The sequence below is a fragment of the Eubalaena glacialis genome, chromosome 1 (genome assembly GCF_028564815.1).
Source record: "Eubalaena glacialis isolate mEubGla1 chromosome 1, mEubGla1.1.hap2.+ XY, whole genome shotgun sequence".
NCBI classification, from domain to species: domain Eukaryota; kingdom Metazoa; phylum Chordata; class Mammalia; order Artiodactyla; family Balaenidae; genus Eubalaena; species Eubalaena glacialis.
The window spans coordinates 240333826-240360052 of NC_083716.1; the positions used below are offsets into that span (position 1 = coordinate 240333826).

The following is a 26227-nucleotide window of genomic DNA, read 5'->3' on the forward strand; positions in this document are numbered from 1 at the left end:
GGGGCAGGGGGACAGAATGGGAGGGATGCCTCAGAAGTGTTCTCTCCCTGTCCAGTGCTCAATCACAAAATATTCAAGTATTCACCTACTAGCAGATTAACAGTGAAAGTCTGAGAGCTTACCATGTGCCAGCCACAATGTGAAAGCAATTTATACACCTTCTCAACTTCCTACATTCAATGCCTTGATTCCCTGAAGCTAGCGTGGGCCAGGGAAGGTCCAAGGCGCCCCGTGGCTGTGAGTGTGAGAGCTGGGAGCCCACAGGGCAGTGCTCCCCCTCCCCACTAAGCCCCCTGGGGTCCCTCTTGCATCAGATCCCCATCTTTGAACCACCACATCTAGAGTCAGCTCCCCTAAATGCTCAGAGACTCAGTAACAGGTGGGAAGAACCCTCATTTCTAACTAAACCCATCTAAAGTCCTGTCTGTCATACTACATATTAATACGATTCTCTGCATTTATCTTGGTCTTTAAGTGATGCCACTTAGGGAGAAATGCATCACTAATCTACTCATTTATTACAATGGTTCCCAAATAAATTCCAAGTAACTGGTATCAGACTGCTAAGAATTATGGAATTTGTGATCTCCCAAGCCTGGGGCCTGGAAGTGTGTATTTAACAAGGCACGTACTCACTGATCCTCAGAGCCTGAAGTGGGAACTGCTGATCTACACACGCATGCCCTCACTCCACCATCTGGGCAAGCTCAGTTAAGTGTCTGACACTCTGGGATACCCCTTTAACTTTCAGTTCATTCACCGAAAGAGCAAAAATGGTAGGTGTCCTAGTCCTATTACTAAGTTAGTGGTTTTACACTAAAAGTGCCAGGAGGCTCTGAATATTGCTGTCCTCCCCGCAAACTCTATGGCCCTGCCCACTGGTGGGAAGAGTCTGATCGGGTCTGAGCCGTGTCCGCAGTGCCTGGAGTGCCCTTCCTGGGGAGGACCCGGCCGGGGAACACCCACCTGAGTCTGCAGTCTAGCAACAATGTCCTTCCGGGCTTTCATGACCGCGTCCAGCTTCCCTGAAACCATGATGGAGAGGCCCTGGTCTTTGGCGAGAGACAGCTCCAGGTGAGCGCCAGTCCTCTGCATGATCTCAAGGCAGATTTTTGCTTGTTCACCTTCTCCAAACTGGTTCATGTCCTTGTATTTCCTCTCCTCCAGGGGTACATGGAACACCTGCTCAGAAAAGGTCAAAAAGGGAAGGTTAAGAGACCAAGAAGACAGGAGTGTCCAGAAACCAAACGTACAGAGTAAAGAACGTGAGTTTGGAAAAAAAAAAAAAAAAAAAAAAAGAACGTGAGTTTGTTCATTCACTAAGTATCACCCCTGCCTACGGCCCTAAGGCCCCAGAGGGCAGTTAAGAGACAAGGAGAAAGTGCCTAAGGGCAGGAGACTGTGGTCCTAGTGAAGAAGACACCACCCCCGCCCCCCACCAAGTACAAATGAAGGCAAGGGGTATCACGTAACAGTAATGAGCAAGGTCAGTGAAGGAAACAAACTGGGAGGTGAGAAGGACCTGGCTGGCTATGCTGGGAGGGGCCAGAGCAGAGGAGCGGGAAGGGAGGAGTGCAGGCGAGAGCTTCACAAAGGGGGCGGGGAGCATCTAGCACAGCGGGGGTCCTCGAGGTAGGAGGGGAAGTGCTGGTCCCTCAGCCCACCCTGTGGGTGAGATGAGAAGACAATGGAGGGTGTGAAGGAGGACACACTCTGACTGAGGACTCGGGCTGAGCAGAGGCAAGGGCGGAAGCAGGGACCCAGCAGGACTGCGGTTCGGGGCCTGAGCCGCTATGTGGAGCCGCTATGTGGAGTGTGGTGCACTTACACTACCAGGAGGCTGCGCGAACCAGAATACCGCCGGTGATGAGTCCTGGGCTTAGGGGGACTTCTCAGTGCGTGGGTGGTGATCGACAACCATGACCCAACATCGACACACAGAGAGAGCACTGAGCCCGCCAACACCCCAGCTCCAGGCAGCAGAGACAGGCTAGTGGAGTCCCAAAAAGTCAAGAGGAGAAAACTGCTTCAAGACAGTGGGACAGCTGCTGACGCTGGTGACACGGAAGGCAAGGGCAGTTCCAGGAGCTGGAGCACAGACTAGACTGCAGCAGACTGAAAACATATGGGACCGTCCCTCCTGGGTGCTGGGGTGCAGGGCAGCTGTGCTTCCCTAGAGCTCTGGGGGGAGGGGAGACCGACTTCATCCAAAGGCCTCCTCTCATGTCCAAAGCACTCTCACATCTGCATGTTCAAAAACCCTCCCGGGAATCCCCTGGCAGTCCAGTGGTTAACGTTCTATGCCTTCACCACTGAAGCCCCGGGTTTGATCCCCGGTCAGGCAACTAGGATCCAGCAAGCAGCGCGGCGCAGCCGAAAGAAAACAAAAACAAAAACCTCCCATCAGACGCCACTGCTTCCTACTTGGAGGAGCAGGTGAAAAAAGAATGGATTTTCTACCTGAGTGATGACAGAAGCCTTGATGGGCCGGATCTTGTTATTCCAGACGCCAGCAGGTTCCTGGGCATTTTCCAAGCAAGCTGTTTTCTCAGGGAGTGGGGGGAAGGCATCCTTGTAGGTTGGAGGGTCGCTCTCCTCTTCTGAATTTAAAGTGGCAACTGGACCGGCCAACATAGATTAAGAGGAAGCACACCACTTTCAGTGTTAGATGGAAAAAACACGAGGAGGGTTTTAATGTCAAAAAGAGAGAGCACTGACTGCTGACAATCCCCCACCTCTTCCCTCGGTCACAGGAAAGGGCCCCCGCCGCTCCGCAGGCCAAGCGCCCTCAAGTTCAGCCTGTCAACTGGAAGGGCCAGACTCTGAACCTGATGGCGCCCCTGCCCTGTGCACAGCCTCCCCTGTGAGCCTCAGCTCAGACGCCGGATGCCCCACTGCTCCCCTAATGGGGTGAGCTCCTTGATGGAAGGCCTTGACACAGACTTTTCAGCCCTGAAGAGTCTTCCAATCCTGTATTCAAAAACAATCACGACCACGACAATGCCTGGCACGTAGCCAGCTCTTAAATTTGCAGAACAAAATGCTGCTGCTGCCCAGCACTGCCCGTGAGAACCCCGAGGTAAACTGCAGCTGATTTCCCACTGTAACGTACCATGCTGAAAGCATCGCGGGACCTGCCATCTCTGCCCCGCCGTACCCCCAACGCAGGGAGCGCCGGAGGAAATCAGGGCCCGGTGACCACCTGCTCCTCCCTCCACAGTGCCCTGACCGTGCACCACAGCTCCATGGAAGCAGGAGTGTGAGTGTCTGGGTCACCCCAGGGTCCGGGCCTGAACACAGTATTCGGCAATGGCAGGGCTCAATAAAAACTACCGTGAACAGACGTGCACGCAGAGCAGAGGGGTGACCTTTGGAGCTGGACAGGCCCACGTCCGACTCCGGGGTCGCGACTCTAGCCGTGCAGCCGTGCTACCCTGGATGCCAAGACAGACTCCGTGTGGCGAGCTGTCCCGGTCTGCCAGTGCCCGCTCCCCCCCCCCCAAAACGGGGCGCAGACCCCACAGGGCTGTTGGGTCACGTGGAAGCCCCCGTGCCCGCTCCCCCCCTTAAAACGGGGCGCAGACCCCACAGGGCTGTTGGGTCGCCTGGAAGCCCCAGTGCCTGCTCCCCCCCCTAAAAACGGGGTGCAGACCCCACAGGGCTGTTGGGTCACGTGGAAGCCCCCGTGCCCGCTCCCCCCCCTTAAAACGGGGCGCAGACCCCACAGGGCTGTTGGGTCGCCTGGAAGCCCCAGTGCCAGCTCCCCCCCCTAAAAACGGGGCGCAGACCCCACAGGGTTGTTGGGTCGCGTGGAAGCCCCAGTGCCCGCTCCCCCCCTAAAAATGGGGCACTGCCCCCACAGGGCTGTTGGGTCGTGTGGAAGCCCCAGCCTGCAGGCACTCAGAACCCAAGCGAGCGGCAGGGTCTACGTCGCCACTGCCTAGAAGCAAGCCACTTGAAATGTGGTGGGTGTGATGGATGAAACGCACTTTTAATTTTAATTAATTTAAACTTAAGAACTGATATTCATTCAGTTATTGGAAAACTTTAAAGAATGTTTGGAACGACAAAGGGTAGAACAAGCTACTCTTTCAGCTGCAAATTTTATAAAATCTAACTACAGATGAAGGGCTTTGGATGGAAACAGAGCATTCAGATCAAGCTGTCCTGCAGTCACACATACACATCGGACTCTGAAGGGAAAGACAAGACTGTGAAGTATGAGCTAGAGATGCTGAAGTGACCGTCCTGCAGGTGCCCCGGCTCGTGTACTGTCCCTCCTGGGCAGCACGAGTCTCCACTGGGGCTGGCTGCCTGGGCCGGCACAGGGCCCGAGTCCGGCCTTCATCCCCACAGCTATCTCCCGACAGAGCTCTGGGACGCTTCCCATCCCAGAGTCCAGTTCAACACAACTGGGCAACAGCGATTTTGGAGAAGAATCCTAATAATCACAAAGGCCAAATCCACTGGCTTTCCAGAAGGTTGTCCACATTTTAACTCTTACTGTAGGCGATCCATCCGCCACTCCTGGCCAATTTCACCCCGCACACGGGGGTACTGCAAAACGGAGCACACAACACTGGTGGGTCCTGGCCCACCCCACAAGCACAGGGCTGAGCGGCACCTCTGGAGAGGCCACAGGCTCTCATGAGGATCGGAAAGAGCCGAGTCTTATGGTCAACAAGAGCAGTGAGGAAGGGGCCGTCACCTTTGATTTGTTGCGGAACCAGTCCACTTCGGTGTTCAGCAAAGCTCTCTTGGGTCAGAACTGCGACGGAGCTCATGGTTGATCTCAGGAGTCCACACGATCCGGGTGAGCCACTGAAGCAGGAGGGGCTGAGTCAGAGAGGCAAGTCCAGCACAGCCAGCTCGCAGCTACCTGAGTCCATTCAGCTGAGAGTTTAAGCCAAGGGTTTCACTCTGCTTCACCAGCAAGCAACACCTTATTTTCCTCACTTACAACTGCTGACATAAGGTGATTCCCAAACTCTCACCAAGTGATGAAAAGGAGAAACTCAAGGGAGGCGGCGGGGGCGCCCTGGAAAACCTCCCCGCCCCCGCTGCCCGTAACAGAGCAGATGGGGGCTCCAGCTGAGAGGTTCAGGACCAGGACGCCCAGGGGCCAGCCCTCTCTCCACCCACGGGGCCCCAATGGAACCCAACACATGTCCGACCCAGCCCCAGATGCAGATCAACATCTGGATGGTTCTACTAACAACTATCTCAGTTATTTGGTTAATCTGTTCATCCCCACGCCTCCTAATGCTTATAAAATGTATCATTTGACAGTAGCTACAAAGAGCTCCTGAAGAGCAGCCTCCCTTGCTCTGTGGCGACAGTGTTAACAACAAGAGGTAGGAGGGGTAGCAGTGTAAGTGCCTCTGACATGTGGTGACTGGTTATTCTCCCACGTCTGGTCTCGCAGGTGTGGGAGGGGACTTGCAGCAGGTGGGACCTGGCCCAAGGGCACACAGTTCCTCAGTTCAGGGTAGGAACCCCGCAGTCCGCCTCCGGACCCCACTCCTGAGTGGCCGCGGTGCTCGGCGAGACTCTGGCTCTCAAAGCCACAGCTCCCTTATTTGGAAAAGGGGCTCACTCAGCACTGGCTGCCTCTCTCCAACTCCAGGTGAGCCCATGTTACTGCAAAGAGGAAGAACCCACTCTCTTCACACAATTCTGCACCAAGTGTCTTCTTGTACCACCGCGGCAAAAAAGTATAAGAGGGTCAAGTAATTTAATAAGAGTGAGTTTTTTCATCATTTTTACAACTCAGTAAGACCCCTCCCCAAGTTCAAGAAAATTAAACTCTGTATTTCTAAAGAGAAGCAAGATACAAATTCACATACCCCGAGCAAACGTAATTCACATTTAAGGAAAAAAGATTAAAAATAGATGGAAACCAGATGACACATCTACCTGAAGTAAACACACTGCTCCATGCTGGGAGGTTAGCTAGTGATTCTCTCTGAAGAACCGCTCGAAACTTAAGGATAAAACATAATGAAAGAAGGTACACACACAGCCCAGGACCATGAAGCCTTGAGACAGGACACACTTACCAGCAAAACGGTCAGTAGCCAGAAGGTCCGTCCTGAGGCCGCCTCTGTCAGCCTGCCAGCTTTTTCTGGTGTGGGACAGGAAGGGAGAGGGAGCAAGGAGAAAACCAGGGAAAAGTTACTTATCTGCATCCTACAACCCAAATCCTTTCACCTCTCAACCAGAAAAGGTCAAAGTATTACTTACACTTTGGCTACTAATACCAATATTAGGCAAATTGCTTGGGGGAAAAAAATGGAAGAAATCCTTTCACTAGGCCATTAGCTTCTTATATTTTTAAAATTAATTTATTATTTATTTTTGGTTGCATTGGGTCTTCGTTGCTGTGCGCGGGCTTCTCATCGCGGTGGCTTCTCTTGTGGAGCACGGGCTCTAGGCGCACGAGCTTGGTAGCTGTGGCTCGCGGGCTCTAGAGCGCAGGCTCACTGGTTGTGGCGCATGGGCTCGGTTCCTCCACAGCATGTGGGATCTTCCCGGACCAGGGCTCAAACCCGTGTCCCCTGCATTGGCAGGCGGATTCTTAACCACTGCACCACCAGGGAAGCCCCTAGGCCATTAGCTTCAAACAAACATGTTAAAATAAAACCTGAACCATCTAGAACTTCTAGAGGGCAACTTTTCCAGGGACCCAAGGGAATCCCGTAAGTGTATCCCTTTTACATGTAACCATTTTGAAGTAAAATTCTCACAAAACTGATGTTTGTTCTGCTGCGTGGCTGAGTAATTTTTCCTGTATTCCTCTTATTAATCTATGCTGAGCCAGAAGAAAAAAGGTTCTGCAACACTGTGTCATGATCTAGAACAGACTGTGGACCTTGGGGGCTCCAGAGCTTTTTAGGGTGATTGAGGGCTACTGTCTTTAAGAGTTCCCTGTATATTTTGTAGTTACTTTGCTCTTCTTGCTGTTATCCTATAAAAGTTCTTCGGTCCCTTCTAATCCACTGGGGATTTAGAAACCAGGCCATAAAATAGCAGGGCTGGAAAGAACCTTCAAAGGCCATCCTGGGAGGACCAAGAAAGAGGGGTGGGTCACCTTGCCTTGGGGGACTTCAGGATAGTGAGGCTGCCAGGTAGGTTACCAGCCGCTTTACGCAAACCACCACGTGCGCTTGACAAGGGAGACATTATGACAGTGGTGAGGCATGGGCTAAAATGGGAGAATTCCCAACAGTAACAAGAATACCCTACCTAACTTGAGAGTAACACCCCCAAATTCTTGCCCATAATACAAGCGAGGTTCAGGAGCTAGGAAGACGGTTCATGGCAGTCAGGGTGCCTCAGTGGGGTCTCAGATGTCCCAGCTGGGGATATGAACCAGTGGTATAAAAAAAAACAAAAAAAAATCTCTCAATGTAGGGGCTTGAGTCACATGGGGGAAGTACCATGAGCCAGAGGCCAGACCCTCTCTGGGGCCCCAGTCCCACCAAACACACAAAGGCACCTGAGACCCAAGTGGAAAAGGTGGAGACAAACCGACCGAGACTATTTTATTTAAGAATTTGCCTCCAACAAATTCTAATCGCAAGTCTCAGTGACTAAGGCAAGGAAAAAAAAACCCTTTCCATTCAACCAAACTGTCCGAGTAGCACATCCACGCATGGGTCCTGACGGGCTGGAAAAGGTGAGCCCGCCTTGGGATTCCCAGTGTCCAGGGGGCCCACACTTAGCCCGTCTAGGAACAGGATGGTGGTGCTCCAGGTCAAAGCGCCAACGGGAAGCCAGGACCCAGGCGTGTCTGCCCCGCTCTCCTGGCAGCTCTTGACTGCTGACCTGCGACCTGAACAGCCTCCCACGCCAGGTGCCGACATCCCTTCTCAACACCCACTGACACCCACCCTCGAAGAAGCTGCATTCACCCACGCGACCACCATGACGCCCACACCCTCTTCTCTGTGCTCCTAACTGACCACTCCTCTTGCTTTCCTGCACAGGCAAGTCTTCAGCGCCCAGTGACAGCTACAAGGTAAGCCCGCGCAGCACAGCCACCATACACGTCCGCCCCAGCCACAGATTTCTGACGAGAAGCCCCCACCCTGCACCCGGCGTCACACACAAGAGGGGAGGGGCTCCTGAGGCCCCCTTCTGAGCAGCTCACACACGCTGCACGAGTCAGTTCCGGTGAGCCTTTCTACTGAGCCCCGCATTCCTCAACGGCTCGGCTCGAGAAAGGGGCTTCAGTACAGCCGAACCTAGCGAGTCTGGGAGGAAGAACCCGGCAGAGCCGCTAACGCCCCCATGTGTGCACAGGCCCTCAGGCAGCTAAGGACGGAGGGTGGACCTACAGAAAACTCCAGGCTGGTTTGACGGGACACACTGGTCTCTAGTTTCCAGATTTCAAATGGCAGTTTGTCCCCGCTGGGAATGAATGGATCACAGCGAGCCACAGGTGAACATCTAGGGTGTGATATGATCAAATCAGGGTGTTGTTTTTCTCACAAACTTCTCAAACTCCTGTCTTTAAAGAATCCATTTTAAAACCGATCTGCTGAGCCACGTGTAAGTGCAGACCTGAGACCTACCTGAGGCGCTGGGGTAGATCTTACAAAAGGCCAGCACCAGTCCTCCTCCCGTGCCCCCAGCCCGACTGTCAACCTGCCGCCAGTTCAACAAAGCAGCACCTAAGAAACCGTCCCCCACAGCGCTACGCCCACCCCTCGGAGATCCTTCAACCACCTCACGCCCGTCCAGGCGTGTGCTCCCTACCCCAGCTCCCCTACAGGCCACCAGTCCCAGGGGACCTTACCCAGGCCCCCCTCCCGAGGGGCAGAGGCCAAACATTTGCTATCACAGCCCCTCCCTTAGTTGGGTACAGCTGCTCAAATCAGGATGGGAAGGGACCTCAGCGACGACGCTGTCCCACTCTCTGAATAACCCGGGGGACAGGAGCCACACAGCCTTCCCTGGGGGCCCGGGCTCCGCTGCTTCTCCATCTCTGTGTAGCTGTCAGGATAGGTGGCTTGAGGTCGTGCCCAGATCTGCTCCTTCTTCCCCCTTCTTGCCACAGAGGACAAGTCCATCTTTCCTACAAGACTCCTTCAGGTATGTGAATTCAGCCCATTCTCCAGCCCCCTTCAGTGATTCCCAAGATGCCCTAGTCCCTTCATCATTTTGGTTGCTCTCAACTACTTTCCATGCAAGAAACATTCAGATCCACCCAATGCAAATCTCAAACTATTCTCAACCTGGACTTTGTCTTGTTTCTCAGAGTATAAATATGCACAGTAAAAAAAAACCACATTTCAAAATACAACTATGTAAGAAAGAACTAGAACCAAAGTAAGAAGGCTAGACAGAAGCAAAGACCCTTCTCTCCTACTCCCCCCCTCCCCAGGGTGGGGTGCAGCGGCCGGGGGGGCACTCCCACAAGGATGGACGGTTATGCACCAGGGTCCCCAGGTGAAGTCACAGCATATGTGGATTACATCTGAAGCTCGGTCCTAACAAATGTACAACAGATTAAGTGAAGAATTTTACTTTTTTGCCTGTAAACAAGGAAATATAAGTTGATTCCCTTGTAATGTTTTGCCAATTACATATTCAAAAGAAAAAAATCTTTTGCAAAGAGAACTCATGAGTAGTAGTCCAGGAAGAATTTTATCTCAGCCAACTAACGAGATCTCAGTGCTTTGTTTACCTACTACACAGGACTGAGTACGGAGGGTATCAAAAAACCACCAGGAAACCCAGGACCTCTGTCCTCTTCTTCCAAAGTTGAAATCATTTACTTTTATCTCCACAGCAAGCTTGTAAGGAAAAAAAATTTCAAAGTCCTTCTCAAGACCCACAAACCAATTGAGAATACGAACATAAAATCCCGATGGCTGCGAGATCACAAAGCATAAATCTAAGGCCACCCGCACAAGGTCTACACGGCTGGGAGTAGAAGGCGGGCATTTATGCGTTTCACCAAGTTCTGGAAGTCTGCACCCATCCTGCAGGAGGAACTTTCGCAGATGCCACCTCAGCAAGGCCCTCCCACAGGCCACGCGAGCCCGCGGGCGGGGACAGGCTTAAAGGGGCAGCAACGCGCTGGGCCTCCCCGCCTTTCATCCAAATTCGGTACTTTTCCGTAATGCATTTTTCGTCCGCGGACCCTGGGGCACATCCAAGTTGCGCTCCAGCCCCGAGGAGGGCAGCAGGGCCCGGCCGACCACGCAGGCGGCAGCAAGTGGAGGTGAGGCCCGCCCTGCCCGGGCCCCGTGCCGCCGTCCCGTCCGGCCCCACCGCCTAGGATGCCCTGCGGGACAGGCACCGGCCCCCCCCCCCCCGCCCCTGCCCCCACGGGCCGGCCGAGCTGGGGGGAGGGGCGCCCCTGCCGGAGCAGGAGGGGGAGGGGGCAGGGCCCGGCCGCCAACGTCACCGACCTGGGCCCAGGTCGGCCCCCCCACCCACCTCCCCCCCAGCGGCGGGCGCGCGGAGGGAGCGGGACCCGGACTGGGGTTTGGGGGCTGTTCGGCGGGGTGGTGGGCAGCGCAGAGCCGGCGCCGCGGGACTCGGGAAAGTTTCTCACTCTTCCCGTGCCAGCACCGCGGCCCATGCGCAGTGGTGACACGTAGCCGCCCCCCCACCCCCGACCGGTCAGGGGGGCGCCCGCGGGGGGAGGGGGGCTGTGCTGGCTGGGGGGGTATCGGCTTGGGGGCGCTGGGGCAAAAGGCGGCCCCGGCCCCCTCCCCCCGCCCGGGGCTCCACGTCGGCAGCCCGGCGCCCCAACTTCCCCGTGCCGCCCCCCGCCCGGCACCCCGGCCCGCGCCACCCGCCCCGGCCTGCTCACCCCGCGGTGCGCCCGTCCGTCCGTCCGTCGTCCGTCCGCTCGCAGCGGAAGAAGCCGGGACCTTCGCTCGCTCTCTCCCTCTAGGCTGGCTCCCTCCAGGCCGGCGCCCGGGCCCCCGCGGCTATATAGGGCGGCGGCTCCAATCCCGCCCGGACACGTCAGACCGCGGCCGCCCCGCCCGCCGGCCGGCCAACGCCGCGCCCCCGCCCGCCCGCTGCTCCTACAGCACCCAACTCCCCGGGGGCTCGGGAGCCTTTTACTGGGGGGGGGCTGAGGGGTGTCGGGGAGTTGGGAAACCAGTCTCCACCTTCATAAAGCGAAGGCGGGAGGGGCTGCAGCTCTAGCATTGAGGTCCCCAATACCGCCTCCTCACCCAAAAAAGAAACAAGACACCTCGAGGTACAACACAAAGGAAATGAACTGCTGGCCCCAACCATCTACAACTTCCAATAGCTGGACAAGGCGGCCTAATAAACTCGCATGGAAACACATCCCATGCCCCCAAAGTTCGGAGCACAGATTTTCACTGGCGCACTCGCCTGTGGTTCTGCAACTCGTGTCCTTCACGTCTACAAAATATCCCTACTCTACTCCTTGACTACCAGTTTAATTCCCTTAAAAACTGTAGACCCCTCTTTGAAGGACTCCACTCCTACAGCTGTGTCTCCAGCCTCACAGCCTAAACAAAGAAGAGGAGCAGAACAGAGCCCCTGCCCTCAGGGGGCGTCCACCCTGGTGGGTGAGAATGACAAGCCAGGTCTGCATTCCTTGTGTAATATGTGACAACGGCCTCGGTTTCTTTTTTTTTTATAAGGATACAGGCCTAGTGGAGGGATGTGCACCTCTGATGAAGCAGCCCATGAGCAGAATCCTACATGACATACAGGAGTGCACCACACACTGGGGACAGAGCATGAGCCAGGGCCCTGGCAGGACTGGGAAGGCGAGGTCAGGGTAGAGAGGACCCCCAGGGCCAGGTCAGCTCGCCTGCGGCCATGATACACGTGTTGCTCAGGATGATGGGAAGCTGGGCAGGGGGTGGGGGGGTAGTTGAGGGGGAGAAGGCAGGACCAGGGTATTCCTTTCAGTGGAACACTGTCAAAGTATGTACACAATGGAGAGGGGGGTGGGGCAGGGCCACAGCAATTGTTCAGTCTAAAGGTGACAATGGCTTTCCGTTGTGGTTGGCAATGGCAGATGCACCAAGTGGACAGATTCCGACAGGAGTACCAGAAGTTTCTTATTAACTGGACACGGGGAATGACAGAAGTATGAAGGGCAGGGAGACTAATAAGAAAAAATAAATAAATAAACATTAAAAAAAAAAAAAAAAAAAGAATGGCAGGGAGGTTCCTGGCTGCCCTCACTGAGATGGAGAGACTGAAGGAAGCCTAGATTGGTAAGGGGAAGTGTGATGCAAAAACTCGGATATGCCGTCTGACATTCCCACTGGATGGCCAAGTGGGGATGTCAAGTAGGCAACTGTATGTACAAGGTGAAGGCTGGGGAGAAGCCCATCACAGCTGACAGAATACGACAGCACTTCATGACATCACTGGGGGAAGAAACCATGGAGCTGAGGACATTGTCATCAAAGTTGTACCTTAAGTCACCAGGATGGTACCTGGGCAGGTGGCACCTCCTTAGACTTGGAAGAATCTCTGTAAGCATCCCTTCCTATGTTACCACTGCAGTTTGGAGGTAGTCTTTCCATGCGGATTAACCAACCAGCAACTCCGACAAGTGCGTTTTGTTGTTATTTTTTGTTTTTGAGGGCTCAGCACTACAGAGGGATCTGAGAAGGGAGGAAGAGGGGAGGGATTCAGAAAAAGTAGGCAGGTCCACTGTCAAGGAACTTCCAAGGAAGCTAGGAAGTCACCACAGGAGAAGCTCACAGAGTACCTGGTGCACAGGACGCCTTAAAAGAGATGGTTAAAAACATATAATTAGAGCTTCCCTGGTGACACAGTGGTTAAGAATCCGCCTGCCAATGCAGGGGACACAGGTTTGAGCCCTGGTCCGGGAAGATCCCACATGCCGCGGAGCAACTAAGCCCGTGCGCCACAACTACTGAGCCTGCGCTCTAGAGCCCACGAGCCGCAACTACTGTGTCCGCGTGCTACAACTACCGAAGCCCGCGTGCCTAGAGCCCGTGCTCCGCAACAAGAGAAGCCACCGCAATGAGAAGCCGGCGCACCACAACAAAGACCCAATGCAGCCAAAAATAAATAAATTTTTTAAAAAACTGTAAAACAACAACAACATATAATTAACAAAAGATATTATGAAATCAAATGTTAAATTTGTGCTACAAACCATCTCAGGATGCTTTTGTGCTGATAGTTACAACCGGCTTTCCTTCCCAGCAAGCTTTACTACATTGAAACTAACAGTCTGCAGAGGCAAATTTTGAGTATCTGGGTCCAGCAATATTCATACAAGATAATGTGCAAACCCCTTATGGCTGCCTCGAAAGGTGAACATCGGTATGTGACATTTGGGTTTTCAGTGTTCAAGGGGACAGGGGAGAAGCTTTGGGGCTCCTCAAGGTAAAAGGTTAGAACAGAGATATCCCCACACACACACTTAAAGCCACGATCTCCCCCAAAAACTAACCCTCAACATAAGGTAGGTTCTGGCCCACTAGCATAGAGAGACTACAGGACGCTTCCCCACTGGCCAGTGCTGGGAGATGGAAACCCCTCTCGAGCACTAGCAACCATGCACTAGTTTAATTAAGGTTCAGTAAAGGTTTAGGGCTCAAATTCCTACAACCCCATTTATCCAAGGCCTAGCCCAAACCTAGAAATTAACAAAACAGAAAGCAACCCCACCTGGGAGGGAATGAACCTCACACCAGGCTGCAAAGGACACCCACAGATCTACCAACACTGTAGAGAAGCTTGAAGTCCAAAGTTCAAAAACTAAGACTGAAAGACGATTAGACTTAAGAACTCCAGGTGACAGAACTATCAGAGGCTATTAAAAAAAATTTAAAGCGACTAGAAACATAAGACATAAAGTTTACAATTTTAAAAAAACCAAGAGATGGAACAAATTAGGTTAAGAACCTCAGATACAAGGATGAGGAAGTCCAACACATGTCTAATAGGCAGTCCACAGGAGGCAAATACAAAGAATAGAGAAGAGGGACTTCCCTGGTGGTCCAGTGGCTAAGACTCCATGCTCCCAATGCAGGGGGCCTGGGTTCGATCCCTGGTTAGGGAACTAGATCCCGCATGCATGCCACAACTAAGAGTTCGCATGCCGCAACTAAAAGATCCCGCATACTGCAACTAAGACCCAGCACAGCCAAACAAATAAATAAATATTAAAAAGAAAAAAAAAAAGAACAGAAAAGAAATACTGGAAAAATAATGGAGAAAATTTTAGAATGTAAAGATATTACATTTCCCTCCTCTCCTTAAAAGAGACAGAACAGGTGGCCAGGTGGATAGTTTAACCTGCGTTTTGGTGTAGAACAGTGAAACCTCAAAAACGACCAAGACAAGAGTAGACCTTAAAAGCAACTAGAGAGAAAAGACAGGTTACCTATAAAGGAATACCATGAGACTGAGGGCAGACCATGTCACAGCACAATGCCTACCAGAGGATGATGAAATAACACCTATAAATTACGCTGAAGGAAGTAACTGTCAATTTAGAATTCTTTATCTTTTTTTAAAAAAAATACATTTATTTATTTATTTTTGGCTGCATTGGGTCTTCGTTGCTGCGCGCGGGCTTTCTTCAGTTGCAGCGAGCGGGGGTTACGCTTCGTTGCAGTGCACAGGCTCCTCATTGCAGTGGCTTCTCTTGTTGCGGAGCACGGGCTCTAGGCACGCAGGCTTCAGTAGTTGTGGCACGCGGGCTTAGTTGCTCCGCGGCATGTGGGATCTTCCCAGATTCGGGCTGGAACCCACGTCCCCTGCATTGGCAGGCGGATTCTTAACCAATGCACCACCAGGTAAGCCCTAGAATTCTTTACCTTATTTAATATACATTATTACTTATTTGTTATGTTATTTTGTATTACTAATTATTAAATAAAAGAGAAAAAAAGAAAATAGGAAGAGAAGTAAAACAGAAGCAATTTAAAAGCAAGGCAAATAAAGCACAAAATACAATGGAAGAAATGAATCCAAATGTGGCAATAATCTAATGTTAATACACTAACTAGCCAGTTACAAAATCCAGCTATAAGCTACTTAAGAATCCCAAACCATGAGGACATAGACATTGAAAGTAAAGGGAAAGAAAAAGTACTCCAGACAACTACTAACCAAATTAAAGCTGGGCTATCTATATTATTTTCCAATAAAATAGACTGTAGGATAAGAAGCATTATTAAGAACAAAGAAGGTCAAGAATAAAAAATTAAATCAACTCTGATCATGTACGTACGGTATCTAATAACGTAGCTACAAAATGTATAAACAAAAACTGAAGGTTACTAGAAATTGATATAGCCAAGATTACAAGGGAAGACTGACTCAACTCTTGGTAACATAGATTACGGAGATTAAAAATGCACAGAATATTAAAGTAATGCAATTAAAACCTACTTTATTGGACTTATACAATCCTTTGCCCAATGATTAGAAAGCATATTCTTTTCAAGTATACATTGAACTTTTACAAAAAGTGGTCAGGAGCTAAGGCCCCCCAAAATTTTTTTCCAACAAATGACAAAAAATTAATAAACATTCTGTGATCATAACACAATTAATTAGAAGTCAAGTTAAAATTTTAAAAATCCTGGAAAGTTTAAAACTTGCTCCTAAATAACTCATGGGTCGAAGAAGAAATCTGAAAATATTTAGAATAAAGCAATTATATATCCAAACTTGTGGAATGAAGCCAGAGTGTTACTTGAAACAAATCTATAATCTTAGCCATATTAGTGAAGAGGCAAATGTAAAAATTAGCTAGTCACCCTCTTCTAAAATTAGAAAAACCACAGAATAAAACTAAAGAAAACAGAAATAAAGATAAGAAATCAATGAAGTAAAAGACATACACCACAGAAAATAAACTGAGCTAAATCTAAAAAGACTAGTTAGATCTCTGGCAAAAATGATCAATGAAAAAAGGAGAATAGGTAAAAATAGGCAATACTAAGAATTCAAAGCGGGTCAAAAACTATAACTAAAATAGAGACTTTGAAACATCATACAAGAATTCTACTGAGAAAAGTATTATCAAAAACTTAGATGAAATAGGCAACTTCTAGAAAAGTAAGTTACCCAAACTGAGTCTGTTAGAAATGGAAAGTTTAAATAACCAACACTCTCCAATATTTGAAGAAACAAATATAAGAATCACAACAAAAAGGCAGGCCCAGATGGTTTTGTAAGGAAGCCCCAAGAGATTGTCTTCCCAACTCACTTAAAGCCAGGGAAATTTAATACCAGACAAGGGTAGCAGGAGAAAAGAATATGTGAATTTCATCTAGGTACTTAAAAGCAAAAGCCTAAAATAATCTAGCAAACTGATCCAGAGACGTAAAAACAAATACGTAATATATAATGATAAAGTCAAGTTTAATCCAGTTATGCAACGTGGTACAATATCAGAAAAATAAAATAATTCACCACATTATTAGCACTGGAGCAAGATGATTTGATCATCTCAAAAAACATTCAAATGAAGAATCTGATACACTTTACCCATTCCTGATAAAACAGGAATACAAGGACACATTCCCTAACTCGATGATGGGCACCTACCAAGAGTCCTCATTAGAAGCATTCATATTGGGATCATGAGGAAGGCAGGTTGCACTGAGCATTTTCTATTCAAACCTACACTAGAGATTCTAACCAGGGCAGTAAGGCAGGAAAAAGGAAGGTATGAGGATTGGAAACAAAACTGCCAGCGTTCACAGACAATATAACTGTCCAAGTACAAGATCCAGGAGAATCTATAAATACACTACCAGAACTAATTAAAGAGTTCGTACGTTTTTTGGAAACAAGACCAGCACGCAAAATCAATTATGTTCCAGAACACCAGCAACTGACTATTAGAAATAAATCTAATGGGAAAGTAGAATTTATGGAGAGTATTGTAAAAATCTTTGTCAAAATACAGAAAAGACCAAAATAAATGGAGAAATGCCACGTTCACCTATATAGGAAGACTTAATCATACAGACTGCAATTCTCTTAATTAGACTAGAAATTCAATGCAAATGCAACTTAAATCCCAAGAGAGGCATGCACATGCATATGTGTGTATAATTTTATAACCAGATTTTATACAATTTTCATTTATACAATATTTCTATATACATCTATACAAAATATTTAATATATAATTTATATGTATACAACAACTTTTATACAGATCAAGGGCCACAGAAAACTCTGAGGAAAACAAGGTGGGGAGGACGTGCCCTCCCCAATCCAAGATTTTCAGCTGCAGTAATTCAGGCAGTGTGTGCTTGTGCAGGAGCAAGGGCAGAGGACAATGGAGCAGGTGAGAAAGCCCAGATGTGGACATAACAGACAGACTTCATTAGAGGTGACCTCGTGCATGGACTACACAATCAATGCCTCCGGGAAAACTGATTATTTACATGAGAAAAACCTAAGTCCTTACCTCACACCACTCACAAGGCCAATTAAGGCTTGAGATGCAAATACTGTGAGCGAACCACCTCACTTCTAGATATATATACTACAGGAGAAAGCTCTCCCACACGAGTGAGAGAATTGTATACAAGAACCACATCACAGCCAACAACTGTAAACAACCTGTCAACAGACGAACATGGACAAACTGAGGTGTGTAACCTAGGCTACTTACCCTCTTTGCTTTACCCACCTACCTGACAGGAACCCCTCTAAGCAGGGTCACGTTGATGGGGGTCAGGAAGAGCAGTGGGCCAGGGGGCATCGCTGGGGCAGTGGGAGCGTTCAGGTCGGATACTCCCTCGGCAGCCCTGCCACCCTGTGGGAGACTGGCGCTAAGGGACGGGGGTGCCGAGCACAGTTTGCTCTCCCACACTGAGTGTGGTGTTCAGGTATGGGCAAAGAGTATGCCTTCATCCTTCTTTTTTTAAGGAATTTTTTTTTTTTCAAAGGAATTCCTTTATTTTTATTATTTATTTATTTATTTTTGGCTGTGTTGGGTCTTCGTTTCTGTGCAAGGGCTTTCTCTAGTTGCGGCGAGCGGGGGCCACTCCTCATCGCGGTGCGCGGGCCTCTCACTATCACGGCCTCTATTGTTGCAGAGCACAGGCTCCAGCCGCGCAGGCTCAGCAGTTGTGGCTCATGGGCCCAGCCGCTCCGCGGCATGTGGGATCCTCCCAGACCAGGGCTCGAACCCGTGGTCCCCTGCATTGGCAGGCAGACTCTCAACCACTGCGCCACCAGGGAAGCCCCCTTCATCCTTCTTGATAGCTGAAATATACTAGTAAACTCCTTTTGTGATTGAGCTTATTTATATGTAGCTATAAATATAAACTGTAGTGTTGACCCAAGTTGACTTGTAGTGCATTCTAATACTGAACACCTCAAAACTAGGTTCCTTTCTTTGGCTCAGAGACAGTGTTTATTACCACATGTATGTTAAACTCAGCAGCTTTGTTCCCCCCAAATATAGTAGTACAAGTTCAGATGAGAGAGAAACAAATAGCTGTGGTCCATGTTTTCCTTTACCTGGCTTTGTTCTTTCTCCACTAATTCTATCAGTGTCACTTCTTTTTTTTTAAAAAAAATTTATTTATTTATTTATTTTTGGTTGTGTTGGGTCTTCGTTTCTGTGCGAGGGCTTTCTCTAGTTGCGGCAAGCGGGGGCCACTCTTCATTGCGGTGCGCGGGCCTCTATCGCAGCCTCTCTTGTTGCGGAGCACAGGCTCCAGACGCGCAGGCTCAGTAGTTGTGGCGCACGGGCTTAGTTGCTCCGCGGCATGTGGGATCTTCCCAGACAACGGCTCGAACCCGTGTCCCCTGCATTGGCAGGCAGATTCTCAACCACTGCGCCACCAGGGAAGCCCCCAGTGTCACTTCTTTTTAGGAAGTGACAGAAAGGGTAACTTAGTATTTTCTTCAATGACATGTATTTCTCCATAATGTGAAAATAGGTAACAACTAAGTTTTAGTTAAGTCATGACAGGTGTCTCTAGTGAGAGGAGACTGTGTAATTAACACCACACCTGTCGTCAGGACACCTATGTTCAGAATCTTGCCAGATACTACTTGGGTCACCCTGGCTGGTTGTTTATGCTCTGACTTTCTACGTTTCCCACCTCTATCAACTTCTGAGGTCTTTGTAAATTGTTAAAAAGATCAAGGAAGATAATCTGCTCTACAGTAGGTATCCCACTGTTTGGGGATATTAGTGTTTAATTCCACTAAATAAACACATCACCACGTTCCACTAAATGAATACATTTACCATAATACTCTACCACGTTAATCTTACAAATACTGAAATAATCAGCAATATCTTTTCACAGATGAGTAAAGAATAATATTTATTTAGAACCTAAATCAAGAACAAGTGTCAGATAAATACACCTTATAACTCTTTTTAAAAAGCAGATGGGACAAAGGTTAGGTTCAAAAGAGTAAGTGAATGGATTTCCACAGAAATGAAATGAAACCACTCTACTGAGCCATGCTGACCAATATGTCCTGGCGATGTGTGTCTATGGACACTCGAGACGTGGCTAGTTAGAACTGATATAGACTGTAAGGCTAAAATACACATGGGTTTTGAAGACTTAGTACAACAAACACAATGTAAAACATCTTATTAATGATTTTATGTTGATTACATGTGGAAATGATAATATCTTGCATTAGTTCAAACAATATATTATCAAACTTAAATTTCACTTGTTTCTTTTTACATTTTTAAGATGGAAACTAGAAAATTTTAAATTATACATGTAGCTCTTATTGAACAGCAGCGCTATAGTCGGTTTTCCAAATCAAAGCAGAAAGAAATGTAACCAGACAAGAAGTTTTTATTAATAAACTTTACAAAACAGTCTTAAAGGAAGAAAATCTCAAGTCATTTTTTTACAAATCTCCTGTTTATAATGAATAAATTTAGAGTAGGGGGAAAAAATACAAAATGGGTACTTGTCTTAGTCACGAAAGTATCTCCTCTACCACAAACACCCAGGGGCACGTGGTAGAGGGTATAGTCTCAAAGATCTGGGAAAGAAGTGGCCAAGTATAGTTTACAGTATTTCCAAGCACTCTAACAACCCATTAAAAAACAAAAAACAAAAAACAAAAACGGCAAAAGATACAAAAATCTTCCACGGAAATGCAGGAAACATTTAATTTGTACAAAAAAAACAGATTTGAAGGTAGGATGAGACTCTACATTTCACCTCTCAAATTGGCAAAAATAAAGTATGAGGACAGAAACGGTGTGAGCATACTGGTGTGGCTGGAAGAATAATAACTGAATGACCTTTCTGAGGAGCAACCTGATTACACACTGTAATTTAAAATACAAATTTTGGGCTTCCCTGGTGGCGCAGTGGTTAAGAATCCACCTGCCAGTGCAGGGGACACGGGTTTGAGCCCTGGTCCGGGAAGATCCCACATGCCGCGGAGCAACTAAGCCCGTGCACCACAACTACTGAGCCTGTACTCTACAGCTCGCGAGCCACAACTACTGAAGCCCACGAGCCACAACTACTGAAGCCCGCTCGCCTAGAGCCCGTGCTCTGCAACGAGAGGCCACCGCAATGAGAAGCCCCCGCACCCCAATGAAGAGTAGCCCCAGCTCAACGCCAACAAAAGCCCACGCAGCAACTAAGACCCAACGCAGCCAAAAATAAATTAATTAATTAATTTAAAAAATAAGGAAATAAAAGTGAAGAGAAATGTTTCTGTGAACACTAAGTTTACCACATTGAAATTCTCAACAAAGCCAGTTTGCTTTAAAAAAAATGTCAGGTGAAAAAAAATCTTAAAACCCTCAAGGAATCCTGCATTCTAACTGCTTTATTAAGTGTCTTAAATTCTTGATCTGATGGTGAATGTCCTAGATGACGTATTATATGAGCTTGGTTTATGCAAGAAGAGATTATGTAGGATACAGTCAGCAGACACTCAAGTACCCACAGCCCTGCATCAAATGATTGGTGAATGAGCAAACGTCCCCACCTACACCCCATACCCAGTATCCGTGTCAATAAAGGGGCAGCTCTATGTTATACCAATACGTAACCCGTGGCGTTAGAGAGACACGTTTGTCTATGCAAAAATAACTCTAGAAGGACACTCAGGCCACTGAGAACACAGAGTTCTGTGAATAGGAGAAAGAATAGGAGCACAGAGTCGGGTACTGAGAAGTATCAGTGCCAGGGTAAAGGAGGGGGGACTGCACTTACTGACTCAAAAAGTCAGCAATTTTACTGTTAAGTTGGTAGGTGAGCACACATAAAAGCATATATTTCATATACCACTTACCAAAAAAAGAGTGTTTTAACAGGTACAGAAATTATGGATGGACATATGCTAAGTGTTCACAAGAGTGTATATGGGGAGTGAGGGGGGGAGAAGCTGTATGATATGACGTGCCTCACTTTTTCAACAAAGATACTTCCACTTGGAGGGAAACAGGTGCTATTACGTAGCACTAGTTACTATAAATGAGTGGAAGCCTGAGTCACAAGGATTTTCTTTTCTGTTTTATTAGACCATGTTATCAGCAAGAAGTCTGAAGTAAGCTTTTTTGTGGTGAATTTCTTTGTGGAGGACGAGGCTTTACGTTAACTCATTAAAGCCCTTGGGAATCGGAAGGCACCTGAGAGCTGTCTCTAAGTGTCTGGAGGGCAGCACAGAAGGCCGAGCTCTGCCAGCAGCCAACAGCACAACTAGGAACGAGTACAGACACCTTTCACCTCAGCACAAAGACAAAGGTCCCCGAGGGAGCACACCTCGCTGGACCCGTGCCCTGGAAACCTAGGCAGAGCACTTCCCACCCGGTGGCGTGCTCCCCACTGGGCGACCCTCTGGATTAGATGACTCCTTAGGTCTCCGCCTCGACAAGTCTTTGTGTCCTTAAAGAAACCAACCACTGCTTCTAGGGAAGTGCATCCGTGAGGTCTCTGAACACCATGCTTCAGAGCAGCGCCTCCACACACAGGCCTGGAGGCCCACCCTCCTGCCTCAACCTGGAGGGCGTTTCTGGGAAGAGAAGGACGGGATGGAACGGCCATGGAGGAGGGCTCTGGCTGTCTCTCCCCCTCAGTCCTACAATTAAACTACAAGAAACAAAATAATTCCAAGTTTGACCTAGAGCAATATACCTGAAGGTGTTTTTTTCTTCCTACAATTTACATAGAAAAGTTCCATGAGCTACAATGAGCTTTTAGCTCATGTTTATAAAAAACTTTGCAATGGATACAAAGCTAGCTAAAGCTATGGGTGGATACTTAAGAATTAGAACCAGTCTCGTCCAAAGAGAAATGAAATGCTTTTCTACAAAGGAAGAAACAAACATCAGAAACATCAAGTCTTCGGACTTTCTCCTCTGCAGGGTGTTAAGCCTCGGTGAGCACTCAAGTGCCATCTGCTTGGTGACACTGGGCACATCACACCTCTTCAACTGACCTGTTTCCTCGTTTGTCAGACGAGGAGATGGGATTCCATCATCTCTTCCAGTACTATCTTTCTGAGTCTACTCTAGGGAGTAAACCTCACTTTGGGATTTAAAGACCTCCTAGAAACCCTTAATGATACAGCTGTCTCCAACCCCTCAAAGAACTGATTCAACATAAAGGCACAGTCATACAATGTACAGGGACTTCCCTGGTGGTCCAGTGGTTATGTCTCCATGCCCCCAATGCAGGGGGCCCGGGTTCGATCCCTGGTCAGGGAACTTGTCCCACATGCATGCCGCAACTAAAGATCCCACACACCACAATGAAGATCCCGCATGCGAAAAGGAAGATCCCCCAAGTGCCACAACTAAGACCTGGCACAGCCAAATAAATAAATAAATAAATTTAAAAATTTAAGCATTAAACAAAAACAAAACAAATACAAGGTACAGACCAAAGCAGAGATAGTTAATCTCTGTCCTGAGTCAAACACCTGAGATCCAGGACTCAGCGTAGACCACCATGCTGTAAGAGCATCTGGGGTGCAGGACCTTAGAGGTTTCATCTGTCAACAGAGAAGGCTGGACAGGGCAAGAAAAAACTGTTAACCCTCCTACTAGAAAACCGGTAACAACCAAAGAGGGGAGGAAGATAAAGACAACCTGTCTCTGGCTCCACAGGGAGCCAAGGATGGGAAGCAGGTGGGCAGCAGGGCCCTCATCAGCATGATGGTGCCAGACTAAGGTGAACGCACAGAGGCCAACTCCAAGCAGACACGAAGCACCCACTTGGGATGAACTCTAGCTACTGTGTGAAGAAAGAACTGTGGAAATGCAAGAGCAGAAAAAGTGAGAAATAAAAAGCTGATGAAGTCTGGAAATAACCACAAATTCGCTAAGGAGGAGACTGACTGAATAAACCATGCTATGTCCATGCAGCAAAATAACAAGCAGCATAAGAGGCATGCATGGCAAGATCTCCATGCAGTTACGCATGGTCTCTAGGGACGAGGTTAGTGAGAAAGGGCGAAGGAGGCAGGAGGTGCAGAGTAAGCTACCTAACTCCAAGAAGGTGTCGGAAACACCAGTGTACCTATGTCTGCTCGTATTTGCAAGAAGAAACGATGGGAGGCCACACTGGGAGAAGAAAAGGGAGGAGGGACAGGGATGGATGCAAACTCATCTGAATATACCACTGATTCCCTCTGCCTTTAGAACCATATAAATCAGAGAAGAACAAACTCTAAAAACAAATATGTCCTGCTTCTCTGTCTTAATGGTGTTTATATGGTTGGGTTCAGTTAACATTTATGGCTCAATGAATTTTCACTAAGGATTTGCATAGGTCTCTGTATGTTTATTATACTTCTTTAACACTTTTACTAAAAAAAATTGAAATGAACCTAAATAACAATGTCACAACAGTGGCGCAAGCATCAGAGAAAAACATAACTTTAAAACACAGTAACTTGACAGTATATTCCAAGTGGGATATAATCTAATAACATTAGTTACTATTATTCTAAAAATATTTTATGTTGTAGAATAAGGTTAATATCCTTAAAAAACAATTTTCAGCATTAGCAAAAACCATGTAGGTTTTTATTTGAATTGGAAATATCTATACTCATGATCGGTTCCTAGGCCTGTCTGCTACGAGAAGCAATGCAGTGGCACTGGGCACCCTGAGAACACAGACTGTGGCAATCAACACCATTCCCCACTAAAAGGAACCAGTCTCCTTGGAAGAATGGCTGAGTCCAGGTCACAAGATGGGACATCTCGCTGTGGCAAAGAGCAAGGAAGCAGTCACAGACTAATGGGGTCACGTCCAAAGAACACAGAAGCCAACTTGGGGGAACAATATAAGCATCAAAAATTGGCTTCAATGGGTTGAAACACAATTACATACACATCTACAAGTTTATAATACTAGGGAGGAAAGCAACAAAAATGCATTGTTGCTTTGGAAGTTGCTAGTCCAAACATATTCTAAATATGAATAAAGCAAAGAAATCATTTCTCCTTTCTCTTCAGGAGGAATTGTATTTTAGAGTAACCAGAATTGATCAGGGAAACCTTCTTCATGTAAAAATGCCAACAAATAAATGTAGAAACAGAACCAGAAAAATCCTCATTTTGCCACTGCCAACTGTAGGCTAAATCACGGCCCCCAAAGATATCCAGGTACTTAGCCCTGGAACCTGTGAATGTTACAAATGAATTAAGTTAAGAATATTGTGATAGGAAGATTATCTTGGATTATACAGGTGGGACCTAAATGTAGTAAGTATCCTTAAAATCATGTGCTTTAAAGATGGAGGAAAGGGCCGCAAGGAATGCAGGCGGCTTCAAGAAGCTGGGAAAGGCAAGAAATGGATTCTCCCCTAAAGCTTCCAGAAGGAAGCCCTGCTGACACCTTGACTTAACCCCAGTGAGAATGGTTTCAGCCAAGTTTGTGGTAATTTGTTACATCAGCAATAGGAAACTAACACACCAATGAAACAGTGAATATAAGCAAAATGGCTATTAAGCCCCTTAGATAACTGGTTGATAAAAAACTTTATAATAAGGGACAGAATCAGCCTGCGGACACTTCATTCACTGATCACTTGTAACATAACGAAGAGAAAGACAGCCAGACATTACGCCTCCTGGTATAATGCAATATGAAGTATACAGCACAATCTATAATGTGTTTTTGACACCCTCCCTACACCAGCTTTGCCAAAACAAACAAACAAAAAAACCCCAAACCCAAAACAAATAACCACCCCCAAACCAATTAAGCATCTAAACCTAGCTACCAGTTTACAGAAAATATGAGGATCAGAGGAATATACCACATGCCACCACAACAATACAATCAACCAAATGCAGAATGTGGGAAAATCCACAGCACAAATGGCCCTGTTGCTTTCATAAACAAGTAGCATTTTTTTGAAAACAAGAAAAGGGATTGTTACAGATTTTAAAATTGTTTAGATTTTTAATGCAGTGTGGACACTTTCTTTGGGTTTTCTTTGACTCAAACAAACCAAGTGTAAAGACATATTTTATGACATTTGGAGAAAACTGAACACAGAATAGATACTGGATGATATTAACAAAATATAGTTAATTTTGCTAGCTAAAATTTCTTTAAAGCCCTCATCTACTGAAGATACATGCTAAACTATTCACAAGTGACATGAAATGTGATATTTGCTTTAAAATACTCAAACTCAAAATTAAAAGTATGACAAGTGCGGAACAAGCAAGGGAAAGATAAAATAAAAATGGCAAAATGCTGACAACTCTTAAAGTTGGGTGACAGGTATATGAAATACCAATATTCTCTCCTATTTTGGGATATGTTTGAAGGTTTTCCTAACAAAAAGGTGTAAAAAAAGAAAAAGATCAAAGAGCACTACTTATCAGGGCATACAGGATGCTACCAAAGCTATACTCTGAGGATGAATCAAACTTGTAAATTTTATTATAAGAAGAAATGAAGATAAATGAGCTAATCAGCATTCAAATCAAGATGGAAAGAGAAAATCAAAGAAAGTACATGGAATAAATAGAAAACAAAAACTAACAAAATACAGCTGGTGTGGCCAATCAAAACCAAAATCAGTTTCTCTGAAAAAAGCAGTTAAAGAGCAATTAACTCTTTCAAGTCTGATAAAGACAAGGAAAGAGCACACAAAGAATACAAGCGCACAATGATACAATATTATCCTTGCCTGGTATTGAAATAAGAAGTGTTATAAATGGCAGTAATTACATCTTCTGGTAGTTCCCAAGGAAGTAGGAGCTTCTTTGCTCCATGAATTATTT

At 47.4% G+C, this 26227-nt stretch overlaps 1 protein-coding gene across 3 annotated transcripts in view; it reads right to left on the reverse strand.

The window, feature by feature from the left end:
- HDLBP (high density lipoprotein binding protein) overlaps nt 1-26227 on the reverse strand; it is a 67956-nt gene that overhangs the window by 26097 nt on the left and 15632 nt on the right. For 2 of the 3 annotated variants that reach the window (XM_061189356.1, XM_061189347.1), the window contains 4 exons: nt 6060-6124; nt 4709-4821; nt 2461-2618; nt 967-1182 (listed from right to left, as the gene is read on the reverse strand). In XM_061189356.1, coding sequence (XP_061045339.1) covers nt 967-1182; nt 2461-2618; nt 4709-4784 — 450 coding nt within the window. In that variant the 5' untranslated portion in view covers nt 4785-4821; nt 6060-6124. Of the gene's footprint in view, nt 1-966; nt 1183-2460; nt 2619-4708; nt 4822-6059; nt 6125-10828; nt 10936-26227 lie in introns of those variants that run through there. The other variant, XM_061189338.1, reaches the window with a different exon arrangement.